Source organism: Schistocerca gregaria, chromosome 4, assembly GCF_023897955.1.
Source record: "Schistocerca gregaria isolate iqSchGreg1 chromosome 4, iqSchGreg1.2, whole genome shotgun sequence".
Lineage (NCBI taxonomy): Eukaryota > Metazoa > Arthropoda > Insecta > Orthoptera > Acrididae > Schistocerca > Schistocerca gregaria.
The window spans coordinates 292,293,862-292,310,329 of NC_064923.1; the positions used below are offsets into that span (position 1 = coordinate 292,293,862).

A 16,468-nucleotide genomic window follows, 5' to 3' on the forward strand; every position below is an offset into this window, starting at 1 on the left:
GTGCTTGGCAGAGGTTACGTCCCATTGTATCAGTTATTATGATTTCTTCCTGTTCCATTCACACATGGAGCGCAAGAAAAATGATTGTTTGAACATCTCTGTGAGTGCAGTAATAATTCTAATCTTATCTTCATGATCCCTATGTGAGCAATATGTAGGGATTTGTAGTTTATGCTTGGAGTAATCAGTTTAAGCCTGTCCTTGAAACTTCGTTAATAAGCTTAACAGACTTTTGACACGATGTGATGTGACGTGACAGCCAGTGTGGATTGGCCTCCTTAAGATTGTTCTAGCAGAGTGTTTTCAGATGAAAGCATATTACTCCATAAAAAGAGTATGAAGAATCAGATTTAAGTGACAAAGTTCTGACTGGCCATAGTAAGTTGTAATAAATGACTGGTTAAAAGGTTACTGCATATATAATTTTGACATTATATGTAATCCAGAGATATGTCTGCAGTATAACATTAAAGTGCATAACAAGTTTGAAGTATTGGCATCAGATCATACTGATTAAATAAGTGTTAACAAGCAATGGGAAGAAATAATGACCTCTGTAACCGAAGCAGCTGAAGAAATTCTAGGAGAGAAAAGCTAACAATGAAGAAGAAGTGGTTCAGTGAGACATGCGAACAAACTGTGAAGGTCAGGAAGAGAGCACATGCTGGACAGACAACATGTAGTGCAACAGCAAGCACCCATTACTGTAAGAAGAGAAACAAATAGGATTCTGAGAACAGAGAAAAGAAAGTTCATGGACTATATATATCATTGATCATCTCGAAAAGGGAAATACAATATCAGACAGCCAGAATATGATTCAGATGTTGAAACCTGTGAGGAGTGGTCACAGAAACGAAGCTTTAGTTATTAATGATAAGGATGGCAATATGCTAATAGACAAGAAAAAAATTCTGAATAGGTGGAGAGAATATTTTGAAGAGCTATTAAATGCTGAAGATCCAGAGAGTGCCTTTCCACATGACAATAATACAGAGGGTGAAGAAGAAGCCACAAACATTCAAGTAACTCAACAGGATGTAGAAAGATCAATGAGGAAACTAAAGAATAATAAAGCAACAGGAGAGGATAGTATAACGGCAGAGTTGTTAAAGGCAGAAGGAGAAACACTTCGGGAAGAGGTATACAATCTCGTAAAAGAAATATGGGGAAAAGAGGAAATCCCACAAGAGAGGAAAGCAGCCGTCACTATCCCACTGCATAAAAAGAACAGTAATAGGAATTGTAACAACTACAGAAGCATTTCTCTCCTAAGTGTACCTTATAATATTCTATCTTTAAGAATCCTTGAAAACCTTAAGCCATTTGCAAAATATATTGTAGGAGAATACCAGCGAGGCTTCCAGGAAGGACAATCGACCATCGATCAAATTTTCAACATGAGGCAAATCTGGGAAAAGTGCTGGGAATTCAACCATCGGTTTCTGGTGATGTTCGTGGACTTCTCAAAGGCTTATGACAGTATCCACAGATTAAGTATGTACAACATCCTGAGAGAGCTTGGTATACCAATAAAGTTAATAAATATGGTTAAGGTGTGCACAGCGGAGACAATGTCCAAAGTCAAATACCAAGGGGAGCTGTCCAAGTAATTCCATATCAGAATGGGTGTGAGACAAGGTGATGTTATTTCACCGTTATTATTTAATCTGGTCCTAGAGAAAATAATCCGAGAAATGAAAAGAGAAAACTAAGGCGTGACACTAAATGGTAGTATAGATTTGTTGGGTTATGCAAACGACATTGCAGTTCTAGCAGAATCAGAGGAAAAGATGGCAGAAACTATACAGGACCTAGCGCAAAATGCAAGTAAGATTGGGTTATAGATTAATGCAGAAAAGACCGACGTAACTGAAGTGTCAAGAGAAGCCCAAATGACATCCCATTACAGGTTGGGATGTGGAAATTTGCTAAAGTGGAACATGGTACATGGTTTAACAGGAAATAAACCAACGTATTGTGAAAGCATCTAAAACTTATTGCAGTCTAAAGCAGACAATGTCATCCAAGGATCTGTCAATTAAGACCAAACTTGAAGTATACAATGCCGTGATAGTGCCAGTATTGTTGTATAGGACAGAAACCCTAAGAACAACATAGAATGATGAAGAAAACTTCTTGGTCTTCGAAAGAAAAAATTATGAGAAGGATCGTTCGACCTGTCCAGGAAGGGAGCTAACGGAGACGTAGAAAAAAACAAGAAATGTATGAGCTGATGAGGCAACCGAACATTGTTCAAAAATTGAAAGCGCGGAGAATAAACTAGGCAGGTCACACTGCTAGGAGACCAGACACCTTTCGGGCAAAAGCCGTACTTATGGAAGACCTGATGGTACCCGTCCAATCGGAAGACCCGGAAAGTGATGAGAGGATGAGCTACAGAAAGACCTTTGCAAGCTAGGAGTCTGTGACAACTGGAACCAAAATGCAGAAGTTTGCAATCTATGGAGGAGCATTGTGAGGTCGGTGCATGATCGACAGGATCCTCGATAGCCGATTAGATGATGATGACGATGATATGTAATAATGTTTCATTGTTGTAAATATCATGAAATTTTTACGTACCTAAAGTCTCTTATCTGTATATGTGAATATTTACACCAGTAAAAATCTTCGAAAGTGAATAAATTCTAAATTATACCCAGAAGATTCTGTTAGTATTAAAAGGTTTCGCTATCTACCCCCAATAGCGCTTCGGGCTGCAGGCACGAGGCCAGCCGATCGGCATCAAGATTTGCTGTCCCTAGACACAGGTGCTAGGAACGGGTGTGAGCACTCTTTGGCTGGTGGTAAAAGTGAGAAACTTTGCTCGGAAAGATTTTTTCGCTTGGGAAATAAGCGCACGTCGAAGATAAAAGGACTACGCGGCTGATTCAAAATGGTAATAGTGTGATTTGAAAAGATGTAGGTGTGCGTTCTAATCAGTGTTAGCAAGTGCAATACATTTTAAATTAAAAATGAGATCGTGTTTTAAATGCGCTAATGATAAAGAACCGTTTTTAACTTGTAATGTGTGTAGGAAAAATGTGCATCCGAATTGTTTAAGTGCAGGAAGACTACCAGGCTCACTTCTAGGGGATGTTTTCTTCGATTACACTTGTTCCGACTGCAGTTTCTGGAAAACTGAAGAGTTCTGGAGGCAGAAACTTTCGTGGTGAGTAAGGAGGATTACAATGTAGGGTGTCGAATACATTCTGATCCCAAATGAGCGTCATCAATGACAAGAATATATTTAATGGTCATCACGAAGTTGAATGAGTTTATTTGTTGTACATGAAAATATTTTAGAAAAAAAAACAAAAAAATTTGGAGTTAAACCCTGGAGATCTCATTAACATTAGAAGTTTTTACGGCAGTTCTCACACAAAACGCCTCGTAACTGGCCAGTTCATTCGTTTCCAGGGTACTCCAGAACTCATCATTTGTTGTGCTAACGCTGGGGAAATGTGATTTCGGCTGTTTAACATCCATTCTCAGACTTACTCATTTTTTTGTTTCACTTACATTTTAGAGTTTTTAGGTCGTTTCTTATTTGAGGTTAATTTTTCATGAATGTTGTGATTACAGCGAAATTCGTAGAGAGGCGAAAACATGTAGAATGGTTACACAGAAACTACCTGTCACTGAAAATATCCACAGTGCAAATATTCAGGAAAATAGGTGATAAATGAGGTATACAAGCCTGGTTTTGATAAAAAAAGGAAGGAGTGCATGTTGGTGATAGTTCTTTTTGAAGAGTATACATTGCAAGTTGAGAATTTGCTGCTGTTAGAAAGTTTTTGAACTGCGAAACTATTGAAAGTCACACGGACCAATACTAGTGATAACCTAAATAAAACGACCTAACTGGAAGACAGTGTCAATAATCATAAATATTTACTTTGTTGTTTCCTCTCTCAGTAGACAAGTATTCTATGACTTGGGATCAATTGCTATTATGATGTGTTGAGAGATGACATATCATTTTGTGATGTGATGAATAAGCCCCATTTGTTCTTCCAGAGGTCATAGTGAACATAATGCTAGCAATGATTTATATAGATAGGGTACATAGCACTGTATAAGCAAATATGATAAATCTATTTTTACGTGGTACTGTTAACAAAATTTGAAGGCATGAAGGTTATTTTTAATTTGCAAATATATCTTGTTCATTGTCAGAAATAAGATGGAAAATTAATCACTTGATGTGTCACTCACTTTATTTACATTTCTGTGGAGCTTGGAAACAATGTCAATGTATGCCCAGTTGGTACTGAATGAGGATTCTTATATCATATGCAATTCAGATTAAAGTTTTGAGTGTTTTGTTCTCTCTTACTCCTGATAATTGGCATTAGATTGGTTAGAATGTAATTACAGAAAAAAATTCAGGAAAGTAAGCTAATATACAGGGTAGGCCTAAAGTGTTCATACAGTAATCAATATTTGCTGTACAAAAGCATAGGATGTACAAATTTATGGTTTGTGACAAATCAAAGAATACATTGTAAAGTTTTTGTTGACATGTCCATAAACTAAAACATTGCACCATTTCTTCTCAAAGAATATCTTATTGATGTTCAATTTCAGGTCATATGTTTGACTACATTTCTTGTGTAGTACCAGCAACAACACCTGTTATTATTCTTCTTAATGTATTCACATCAGGTACTCGTGTAGTGTAAATCTTGTCTCTTACATAGCCTCACAAAAAGAAACCTAAAGACGTTATGTCTGGTGATTGTGCAGGCCACCCAATGGCACCATCATTTCCAATCCCCCAGCCAGGACATGTTTCATTTAGAAAATTTCGTACTTGCAATCCCCAATGCGTTTTGTACCATCTTGTTGGAAAATCACATCAGTCAGCAAGTCTCTCAGTTGAGGTTCCACAAATCATTGTAACATGACTAGATAGGTGTTAGCTGTTACTGACTTTTCGACAAAAAAGAAAGACCCAGTGAATTGTTGTACATCAAACTGTACCACACATTCACTTTAGGGGAATCCCTAATGTGATTTAAGGCAATGAATATCATATCCTCACATTGTGCTTTCTAACTTTACCAGAAAGTAGCGTCATCTGAAAATCAAATTTGTATAAGATACTCACTGCTGTTATTGATTTGTGCCGATATCTGTTGCAAAAGCTACTCGACAAGTTCCATCATCAGGTTGTAATGCGTGTGTTATATCTGGTGCATAAAGTGCAATCTGTTGTGTAGAATTCCTTGCACTGTGGCCCTAGGAGTCTGCAAGATGTATGTTGAGTAAATTTGGAAGGCCTTTGTAAGGACGCCTGTTGTACAACTCCAACACTTTCTACACTAATTGAAGGCTGCCCTGCTAATGGAAGATAAGACACACTGCTACTCTGATACCTTTTAACAACGGCCATTACAATGCTTTCTACTTATCTACTACCTGGAAAAAAAAAAAAAAAAAAAAAGCATATGCAAACAAACTTGATTATTTATTCTACAAGACTTTCGCTCCACCCTGTTGTATATAAAATATAAAAGTGTGTAGCTTCAAGTATTGATAAGTAGGCTAATTCATAATGACAAATCGCAACAGCACTGCAAACAATGGATGAAGTCACAGTAACACCAGTGTACCTTTCATTATTTAGAGGATTGTTATTCCTTTACCTTCAACTGTCAAAAATGTTGAGTTAGTATCCAATCACATTTAATGGGATTTCATGTTCATAAATGTTAAACTACAGATATTTTACAATACATTTTAAGGTTTTTCTGACAATATAGCTTGGGTATCTCTTTAATATTTTGTAGAGTACATTGTACAGCTATAATAACTGCAACCGACATCTTCATGAAATTTATATCCCCATATTCATTTATCAAGTTCCGTAGATCCCATCAAGGTTTCCATTAACAAAATAATCGTAGAAACTTGACTTGTATACTCTCTCTGTCTCTAGCAACCTACCACTATACTGCTTCATCCTATTCATTTTTCAAAATATATTTTCTTGAATTTCATTAGGGTAGAACAGATTCTACATCACTGTTGAGTTACATATCAAACTAAAGCTGAAGCACTTGAAAGCCACCTCTGACTCCTCTTAAAATATGGCTCACAGGGGATATTGAATGTATACAAAGAAGAGCAGCATGAATGGTTTGACACTTGGGTTGACTGTCAAAGAGATAACAGAGAGGAATGGACAAGCAAAGGCTTGAGAATAAATGCAAACTGTCTCATGAAAGCCTACTTAGTTAGTTTCAAGGACCAACTTTTAAGTGATGAACCTAAGATTATACTAAAGCCATTTAGACACTATTCTTGTAGGGTCTCAAAGGCAAGACTAGACTAATTACACTTTGCTCATATGTGTTTACGCAATCATCCTTCCTCACTCCACATATGAATGAAACAGGGAAAAAGCAGTAGCAATTTGTACAATGGATAGTGTCATCTGTTATACACTTAAGTCATTTGCAGAGAGTGGATGTTGATGTAGGTGTCTGTGTAAATATTTATAATAGTTTGACTGTGGGTAGCAAATACCCATGCTTCCGCATCGTAGCGAGGCTTGAATAGAACAACAATAGTCTTGCTGCTATAGTCGAGTTAGCGGAAGATCATCCCTGATGGCTGGCAGTGCTGTTGCCAGCTTTCAATTCGAAACTGCAGACAGCTGCAGGTGAAAACGATAGCCATCTATACAACACCAGCTACACTGAGGCATTCCCATAGAGATGTATACAGAATTGTGTTATGTGACTGGTTGAGGTAGATGCATGAGGCGCTTACTCCCAGCCCACTGCATCTTCTTATACCAGATTGACTGTAGGTAGCATTGAAGGCAAATGTGTAGGGTAACAGCAGCAGCAGAAACTACACCCGGTCTTAAGTACGGGTATTGTAAAACATAGTGCTAGCATAGTCTGGGTAATAGTGGAGATTGGAGCACTGGCTGGGGATTTGAGTAAAGAGGACCAGGTATTTAAAGTTGTGTGACAGACAACAGTATGGTCAAGAATAGAGCAGTAGTGTCAGTAGTGACCTGGATAAGCTATTTGCAACGATGTCATGCACAAATGTGTTAATTTTTTTAGTTAAGCAATCAGCCCTGGATGAACGCAGCTGTCATGCAAGTTAATCAGGAACTGACCAGGTTACTGATGACTTCAGGTGGGGTTAATATTGGTGCAGTGTCTATTGTTGCTATGGGAAGATGGGGATGCAGAAAACATTGCCTACAACAGAGTGTGAAAGAGATTAGGTGAACTGCTAGCTGAAAAAATAAGGGCAGGCACTTTCATCAGAGGTAAACTATTTATAGTCACAGACTTTTTTAGGCTAAATGCCTGATTAAGACATACTGATTTAAAATGGGTCCAGATAAATGAAGTGTCACACAAAAAATAAGTGTTTAAATAAGCTTACTGTGATACATCAGTGTATTGGAAGACTAAAAAACAAAGGCAATGAACTTTTTCTGTTTATGTGATGTAGAATGCCAAAAGGAATTTTACGTATTACGTCTGTTTGAACAATGCGTAAACACTGGACTCCATGTGTTTAACATAGAAGACTATAAAGTAACAGCCTATTCCTATTGGAGAAAGATGTTTTGATGTTTATTAGAAATCTTGTCAAATTTAAATGTATTAAAACCAGCAACTCAAAGCCTGTGCTTGTGAATTGTTGCTACTACAAAAGTCATTTATAGTTATTGCAGTGTATAGATCCCACCATGAAATTTTCAAGTATAATTAGAAATATTTGAGTCATTAACATGATACCTGACAGACAAAAGGCAGATAGTCTGTGGAGATTTTAATATTTATTTTCTATAAAACTCGGTTAAAATAAACTATTTTCAAATAGGAGAACACTACACTAATACACAACAGTTTTGTAGATAAACGCTCAATCAATAATGTATCTATTTATCAAGTAGTGAATGGAGGCCATGGGTGCACAACAAGCCATACTAAATGACTTGTCTGGTTATAGTGAATTGGCATAATGGAAAACAAAGAAATTTATGAACAGGCAACAAACTTTCTTGGCAGCCACACAAGAAGCCAACGAGCAGAATGTGTATAATGTGACAGATGTTAATTCCAAGACAGTCTTGAATTACAAAAGGAATCAAAATACAGTGTACAATGAAAAGGAAATTTTGTGTCAAGTCTGGAACAGAGATTTGGATCTGATTTCATATTACAAGAAATAGTGCATTGTGTAAAGGAAAGTGATTAAGAAATCAAAAACTATTCATCCGAAAAGGCCTTGAAAGCCCAATGGTACTAACCAACTGCCATATCGTCCTCAGTCCATAGGAGTCACTGAATGCGGATATGGAGCGGTATGTGGTCAGCACATCACCCTCCTGACTGTTGTCAGTTTACGAGACTAGAGCCGCTACTTTTCAATCAAGTAGCTCCTCAGTTTGACTCACTAGGGCTGAGTTCAAGCTGTTTGCTAACAGCGCTCAGCAGATGCTGACAGTGAAACATCAAAGTGCTAGCCAAGCTCAGCAGTCCTTAATTTCTGTGACTTGAGGGGAGCCAGTGTTACACTGCAGCAAGGCTGTTGGCTAAAAAAGTCAAAATGCATTTTTTTTAGTGTCGGGAATGAATAACTTAGATAAAATTTTCTATATTGGTAGTAGTTAAGAGAGAAACTGGGAAATTAGACAAGGGGTCTGAGGTTTTTCTGTAGAAAAAACAGCCAAACAGTAAATAATAGCTGACAGCTAGCCAACTTATAAGCAGTCGCTTCCTGGAAAATGCAGGAGGCTGACATGGACAGTTCAGGAGATGAAGCTATAGAGTACATGTAAGAAGCAATGCCACATACAAAACCCTTCAAATGCCGAGTATTTTTTGTTACACTAAGTGACACCAACAGCATTTTTTTTTAAGGAGAGTTTTAATAATCGTAGATTAAAATCACATTCCTTATTTTTTCCACAATCTAAAACATGATGTCAGTGACATTAAATTAAATTAAAATGGATATTTTTTAAAATTATGTATTTATGTAAAATTTACAAATGATTCTCATGAAACTACAAACATTTTTATATTTTGACCAAAGTTCAGTCTTGATCACAACATTTGTGTTTCAATGACATAGGTGCCACAACGAAACATTGTCTCGAAATTTGGTAGAAAATCTGAAGAAATTCTGGTCGTATGTAAAGTACACAAGCCGCAAGACGCAATCAATACCTTCGCTGTGCAGTGCCGATGGTACTGTTACCGACGACTGTGCCGCTAAAGCGCAGTTATTGGACGCAGTTTTCCGAAATTCCTTCACCAGGGAAGACAAAAGCAATATTTCAGAATTTGAAACACGAACATCTGCTAGCATGAGTTTCTTAGAAGTAGATACCTTAGGGGTTGCGAAGCAACTCAAATCACTTGATAAGTCTTCAGGTCCAGATTGTATACCGATTAGATTCCTTTCAGATTACGCTGATACAATAGCTCCTTACTTAGCACTCATATACAACTGCTCGCTTACTAATAGATCTGTACCTACAGATTGGAAAATTGCGCAGGTCGCACCAGTGTTTAAGAAGGGTAGTAGGAGTAATCTATCTAACTACAGACCTATATCATTGACGTCGGTTTGCAGTAGGGTTTTGGAGCATATACTGTATACAAACATTATGAATCACCTCGAAGGGAACGATCTATTGATACGTAATCGGCATGGCTTCAGAAAACATCGCTCTTGTGCAACGCAGCCAGCTCTTTATTCGCACTAAGTAATGGCCGCTATCGACAGGGGATCTCAAGTTGATTCCATATTTCTAGATTTCCGGAAAGCTTTTGACACCGTTCCTCATAAGCGACTTCTAATCAAGCTGTGGGCCTATGGGGTATCGTCTCAGTTGTGCGACTGGATTCGTGATTTCCTGTCAGGAAGATCGCAGTTCGTAGTAATAGACGGCAAATAATCGAGTAAAACTGAAGTGATATCAGGTGTTCCCCAGGGAAGCGTCCTGGGACCTCTGCTGTTCTTGATCTATATAAATGACCTGGGTGACAATCTGAGCAGTTCTCTTAGGTTGTTTGCAGATGATGCTGTAATTTACCATCTAGTAAGGTCACCTGAAGACCAGTATCAATTGCAAAGCGATTTAGAAAAGATTGCTGGATGGCGTGGCAGGTGGCAGTCGACGCTAAATAATGAAAAGTGTGAGGTGATCCACGAGTTCCAAAAGAAATCCGTTGGAATTCGATTATTCGATAAATAGTACAATTCTCAAGGCTGTCAATTCAACTAAGTACCTGGGTGTTAAAATTACAAACAATATTGTGGGGAAGACGGGCCAAAGGTTGCATTTAATTGGCAGGACACTTAGAAGATGCAACAAGTCCACTAAAGAGACAGCTTACACTACACTTGTTCGTCCTCTGTTAGAGTATTGCTGCGCGGTGTGGGCTCCTTACCAGGTGGGATTGACGGAGGACATTAAAAGGGTGCAAAAAAGGGCAGCTCATTTTGTATTATCACGTAATAAGGGAGAGAGTGTGGCAGATATGATAAGTGAATTGGGATGGAAGTCATTACAGCAAAGACGTTTTTCGTCGCGGCGAGATCTTTTTACGAAATTTCAGTCACCAACTTTCTCTTCCGAATGCGAAAATATTTTGTTGAGCCCAACCTACATAGATAGGAATGATCATCAAAATAAAATAAGAGAAATCAGAGCTCCAACAGAAAGGTTTAGGTGTTCGTTTTTCCTGCGCGCTGTTAGGGAGTGGAATAGTAGAGAGATAGTATGATTGTGGTTCGATGAACCCTCTGCCAAGCACTTAAATGTGAATTGCAGAGTAGTCATGTAGCTGTAGGTGTAACCGGTTTCGGTTATTTTTACATAACCATCTTCAGACTCATGGCTCCCTTAGGATGGTAGGCGGAGCTCTCTCCTAAGGGAGCCATGGGTCTGATGATGGTTATGTAAAAATAACCGTAACTGGTTACCTATGTCATTGAAACATAAATGGTGTGATCAAGACTCAACTTTAGTCAAAATATAATAATCTATTGATCACTGTATTCCAAAAATGTTTACCACAATTGTACAAACATTTTTGATTAAATTCCGAATTGACATTTATGACACATTACACTTACAGCAATAAATTTCAGAGTGGTTTTTACGCACAGAACAGCCACATTTTGAACATTTATCGGTGAATTTTCCATCCTCAGACCTTTTACAAAACAGACACCTTCCTCCTTTTTTTGGCTGTGCTGTTGATGGAAGTACAGGGGAAATAATTTTGTCTGGCTTCCTTCTGACGAGCTGCTTTCCTATGAGACATGCCCATCTCTTGTAGTTGGTCCTTTCTGCCCAGTCTGGTGTAAGATGCAGCCATATGATAAATGCATTCAGTGCACTGATATCAGTCATGTTGTAAAATAATACCATTGACAACCTTCTGCTCATCCTCTTTGTAGTGTACGTTCTACTCCTGATTGTGGTTTATTATAATCCAGAATCATTACTGGCTTGCATTCTTCACGATCTTCCACTTCCTTCCTTGAATGCATTGTACTAAGCAAAGTTACAACTTTTCCCTTTTTCGGTCAATATGAAACAATTGAAGCATGCTCTTGGAAACCAAAAATAGATGAATATTTGACTCGACCTTTGGTCTGAGTGAAAGCTTGTGGTGGTTCTCCTTTATTTTTCCTAATTGTTCCTAAGAGTGTGATATTGATTTTCAGAAGTTCTGTCGCCAAACTAAGGCTAGTGAAAAATTTGCCAGTTGTTACATTTCTGCCACTGTTTTCTAAGCCTTTCACCATATCTAAAGTAACTTTCTTGCCTTGACCAACTTGACAAGATTCATTTTCTTGTTGACCAGTGTAAACTTGGAGATTGAGAAGGTAAGATGTTGCACCCACATTTCAAATATTTCTCTAATGGGAGCCAGCTTGTCAGGAGCACGGTTGTGACATCTCACATCTGCATCATCAAATCGGATTCACCTTGAAATTTGCGTAAAGCGATTTCAAACTATTGCTTCAATAAAAATGGGTCTACCATCCTCTTTGTTCCACTGATGTGTAGCTGCTTCATTATGGGCCTTGTAAGCACCTGCTAGGATCAAGACACCGATAAAGCACTTCAGTTCAATGGTATCTACTGGTTTCCATTTACTACCGTAAACAAGACTACCCTCTTTGTTAGTCCACTTTAGAATTACATAAACAATGTTTCTCCTAAGAAACAATTGAAAAGCTGATTCTATGGAGTCTACATTTTTCACTGTTAATTTTTTTGGACCTGGTGTTACTCGCATTATGTTCTTTCTCTCTTCTCTTCCACAAGCTCTTCTCAACTCATGTTTGCGCCACAATTCTTCTTTGTTTTTAGAACTACACAAAATAAAAATACAAAGGGTATATCTTGGCGCTAGACCCTAGTGCACATTTACAAAAATAAAATGTGTACTTACATATAACAGTCAGAAATATGTATTACTTTCAGTTCAGGCTGGACATCTGCACTGTCCAAATCTTCTTCTGAACTTCCGTCTGATTGAGGAATATTCTCTTCTAAGACGTCAATTTCCCCACCACTGCATGAGACATCAGAAACTATATCGCTGATATCACTATTTTTTAATTCTCCAGATACAGGATTATCCTGCGGTAATATTTCAAGCACTTTGTCTTCGGAAAGGTGACGAGACATTTTCCACTAAATGCAACACACACAATAGTAGTCTCCACTTGTATGGAACAAGTAATTGTCGGCTTATAAAGTATTGGAAACAATCACACCTTACAACAATATTTACAAGAATAAAACAAAGGGAATACAGCAACAGTTACGGATTCAATGCAGCATTATTGGATAATAATACTGCAAGAGAGAAATGGGGTCGCATTTAACCCCAATTGCATTCAGTGGTTCTCTCTTGATTTTCTGCGAACCTAAATATTTTCAAAAAGTTATATTGATATATTATGAAGCCTTTACTTAATTCAGGAAAAGTCCGAATTTTCATAATTTTTAGGAATAGGAAATAAGGTATATTCTACAGAAAATTACAGTCTGGGGTTATTATAGACCCCACGGTATTAGGAAGGATAATCGGCATATCTCCAATACTCCATGCTCTGTGATAGCGAGTAAGAATGTAATTAACTCCCACAATACCAGAAAGAGTTGATAATATCTTGAATAAACTACAATAATCTTGTTCTCGCTTATATGGAGATAGGATTATAGCTGAATAGGAGAAAATTAGAACCCTTCAGGCTGATTTGGACAGAGCAATGGAGGAACTGAAGAGGTTAAGGGGGGAAGAGGGTAAACAGTGGTGGGAAGTGGTAGGTGGGAACAGGGGCCACAGAAAGAGAACAGTATCTTACAGTTTCCCAATTGGCACAACAAATAGATTTGCCTTGCTACCACAATTAAGCAAGGAAGAGGCTCCAGTAGATGTAGTTAAGATGCAACAGAATCTCACTAGGAAACCAACTGTTTCAAAACAGGTAGAAAGTTAGAGGAAAGTTCTGTTGCTAGGTAGCACCCATGGAAGAGGTGTGGGCCAGATTTTGCAGGGAAAAGTTAGGTGACATGTACCAGGTCACAAACTTTATCAAGCCAAGTGCATGTCTTTGACAGGGGGTAGAGGTTATAGCTTCCTTGTGCAAGGGTTTGTCAAAGCAGGATCATGTGATGATAGTGGGTGGAGTGGGAAACAGTATTGATAGGAATCAGGGCTACAGTATTGTGTGTGACTTTGTGAAAATAGTCTCTGCAATGACCCATACCAATGTTGGGCTGGTGCCTGCTTTGATAGGGGGGATTTCACAAGGCATGGCCTACACCTCAATCGAAGAGGGAAGGGTAAACTGGAAGGGTTGTTAGCGAAATCCATAAGAGGGGACACTAGTACTCGTGGATGTACTTCTTTATTAGACTAATATCAGTGTCCAGACATTATTATGGAAATGGAAGAGGATGTAGATGAAGATGAAATGGGAGATATAATACTGCGTGAAGAGTTTGACAGAGCACTGCAAGACCTGAGTCGAAACAAGGCCCCGGAAGTAGACAACATTCCATTAGAACTACTGACAGCCTTGGGAGAGTCAGTCCTGACGAAACTCTACCATCTGGTGAGCAAGATGTATGAAACAGGCGAAATACCCTCAGACTTCAAGAAGAATATAATAATTCCAATCCCAAAGAAAGCAGGTGTTGACAAATGTGAAAATTACCGAACTATCAGTTTAATAAGTCACAGCTGCAAAACACTAACGTGAATTCTTTACAGATGAATGGAAAAACTGGTAGAAGCCGACCTCGGAGAAGATCAGTTTGGATTACATAGAAATGTTGGGACACATGAGGCAATACTGACCCTACGACTTATCTTAGAAGCTAGATTAAGAAAAGGCAAACCTACGTTTCTAGCATTTGTAGACTTAAAGAAAGCTTTTGACAATGTTGACTGGAATACTCTCTTTCAAATTCTGAAGGTGGCAGGGGTAAAATACAGGGGGTGAAAGGCTATTTATAATTTGTACAGAAACCAGATGGCAGTTATAAGAGTTGAGGGAGATGAAAGGGAAGCAGTGGTTGGGAAAGGAGTGAGACAGGGTTGTAGCCTCTCCCCGATGTTATTCAATCTGTATATTGAGCAAGCAGTGAAGGAAACAAAAGAAAAATTCGGAGCAGGTATTAAAATCCATGGAGAAGAAATAAAGAAATAAAAACTTTGAGGTTCGCCAATGACATTGTAATTCTGTCAGAGACAGCAAAGGACTTGGAAGAGCAGTTGAACGGAATGGATAGTGTCTTGAAAGGAGGGTATAAGATGAACATCAACAAAAGCAAAACGAGGATAATAGAATGTAGTCGAATTACGTCGGGTGATGCTGAGGGAATTAGATTAGGAAATGAGACGCTTAAAGTAGTAAAGGAATTTTGCTAGGTCCAAAACTCACAATTTTCTCATAACAGTAAGTAAATAATAATGTTACCATATTTAGCCGAAATATAGGTGGATTAAAGAAAAAAGTAGATTCTTGTAAAAGAACAGTAAAAAATAATGTTACCAGTTTTCACCAAAATATTCTGGGATTGAAGAATAAAGTAGATGAGCTCCTGGTTTCTTTAGATGATAGTGAATGTGATAATATAATAGATGTACTATGCCTGCCTGAGCATCACATTGTGTCTGATGTGGAAAATGTAAATATCAGTGGTATAAACTAGCTGCACATATGAGTAGAGAGAATAAGATGAGAGGAGGAGTTGCCATATATGTCAAAAAGTTATCACTGTGTAAAAAGCTTGGATACAAAAAAGTTTTGTCTAGAGCAACATATAGAAGCATGTACCTGTCAACTTAAACTGAAGGAGGACTCTTTCATAGTTGTAACAGAATATAGGTCCCCTTCAGGAAACTTTCATTTATTTCTGGAAAACTTGGATGCCTTGTTGTGCTATCTGTCAGATAGGGGAAAGCAAATTATTATTTGTGGGGACTTCAGTGTTGATTCACTGAAAGAGTGTAATAGGAAGAATGACCTGGAAGTCTTGCTCGGTTCTTTCAATTTGACATCTGTCATAACACTTTTATAGACCAAGATAAGTTTAAAAACATAAATTCTTGTCCTGTTGTGAATGGCCTTCCTGATCATGGTGCTCAGCTAGTTACAGTATATGACATAGCTCCATTCAGTTATTGAAAACTACCCTCCAAAGTTGTGCGTTCAATTAATGACTCAACAATTAGAAATTTCAGGGAACATCTTCAGCAGTTAGACTTGGACGAGGTGTACAAGGAACCTGATGTTAATTTAAAATATAACTTATTTCATGATGCACTTGTAAGAGACTTTGAAAACTGTGAGGAGGAAGTTCGGGTCGATTTCACCAAACAACACTCCCATTTTACAGTAGTTCATTTATTCACCTCTTTACACAAGCAAGGCTTCCACAGAACTGAATGGCGGAACTGCACAAAGATAATGTTTAGCTTAGTTCAAAGACGATACTCAAATCAGTACTAGTGTCGACCTCATTGGCGCGACATAGCCCCCCCCCCCCCCCCCCCCCCCCTGCAGTACGGAGTACTCTTGAGAGGCCGGTGGAGGGGGGCTGACTATGGGATCAGCGGGAGCTGGACCACGGTCAGCTCGACAGCGTCGTTGGGGAGCTGCGTTGGTAGTGTCATGAAGGAAGTTTCAGCTACCGAACCTGGAAGTCGTTGAAGTGCGCCGGGCGTCCTACCGGGCATGCTGTTCGTGCTGCGGCAGGGAGGCCGGCGGGTTGCTGGTGGAACAGAGCGACGACAATGATGTCTCCAGTGAGCGTAGTGAACACACGAAGCATGTACAGGTCAACGTCGGGTGAGAGGGGAACACATTTCACCAGGTGGCATGGAATGGCGGAGGTTGTGTCATGAAGGGAAACACACAACAAACAGTGTCAACGCGT

At 38.6% G+C, this 16,468-nt stretch overlaps 1 protein-coding gene across 4 annotated transcripts in view; it reads left to right on the top strand.

Annotated features, from left to right (window-relative positions):
- The first annotated feature begins 2,709 nt into the window (after window positions 1-2,709).
- LOC126267418 (cysteine-rich protein 2-binding protein-like) overlaps window positions 2,710-16,468 on the top strand; it is a 173,990-nt gene continuing 160,231 nt past the window's right edge. For 2 of the 4 annotated variants that reach the window (XM_049972655.1, XM_049972656.1), the window contains exon 1: window positions 2,796-3,175. In XM_049972655.1, coding sequence (XP_049828612.1) covers window positions 2,979-3,175 — 197 coding nt within the window. In that variant the 5' untranslated portion in view covers window positions 2,796-2,978. Of the gene's footprint in view, window positions 3,176-16,468 lie in introns of all 4 variants that reach the window. The other 2 variants (XM_049972652.1, XM_049972654.1) reach the window with 2 other exon arrangements.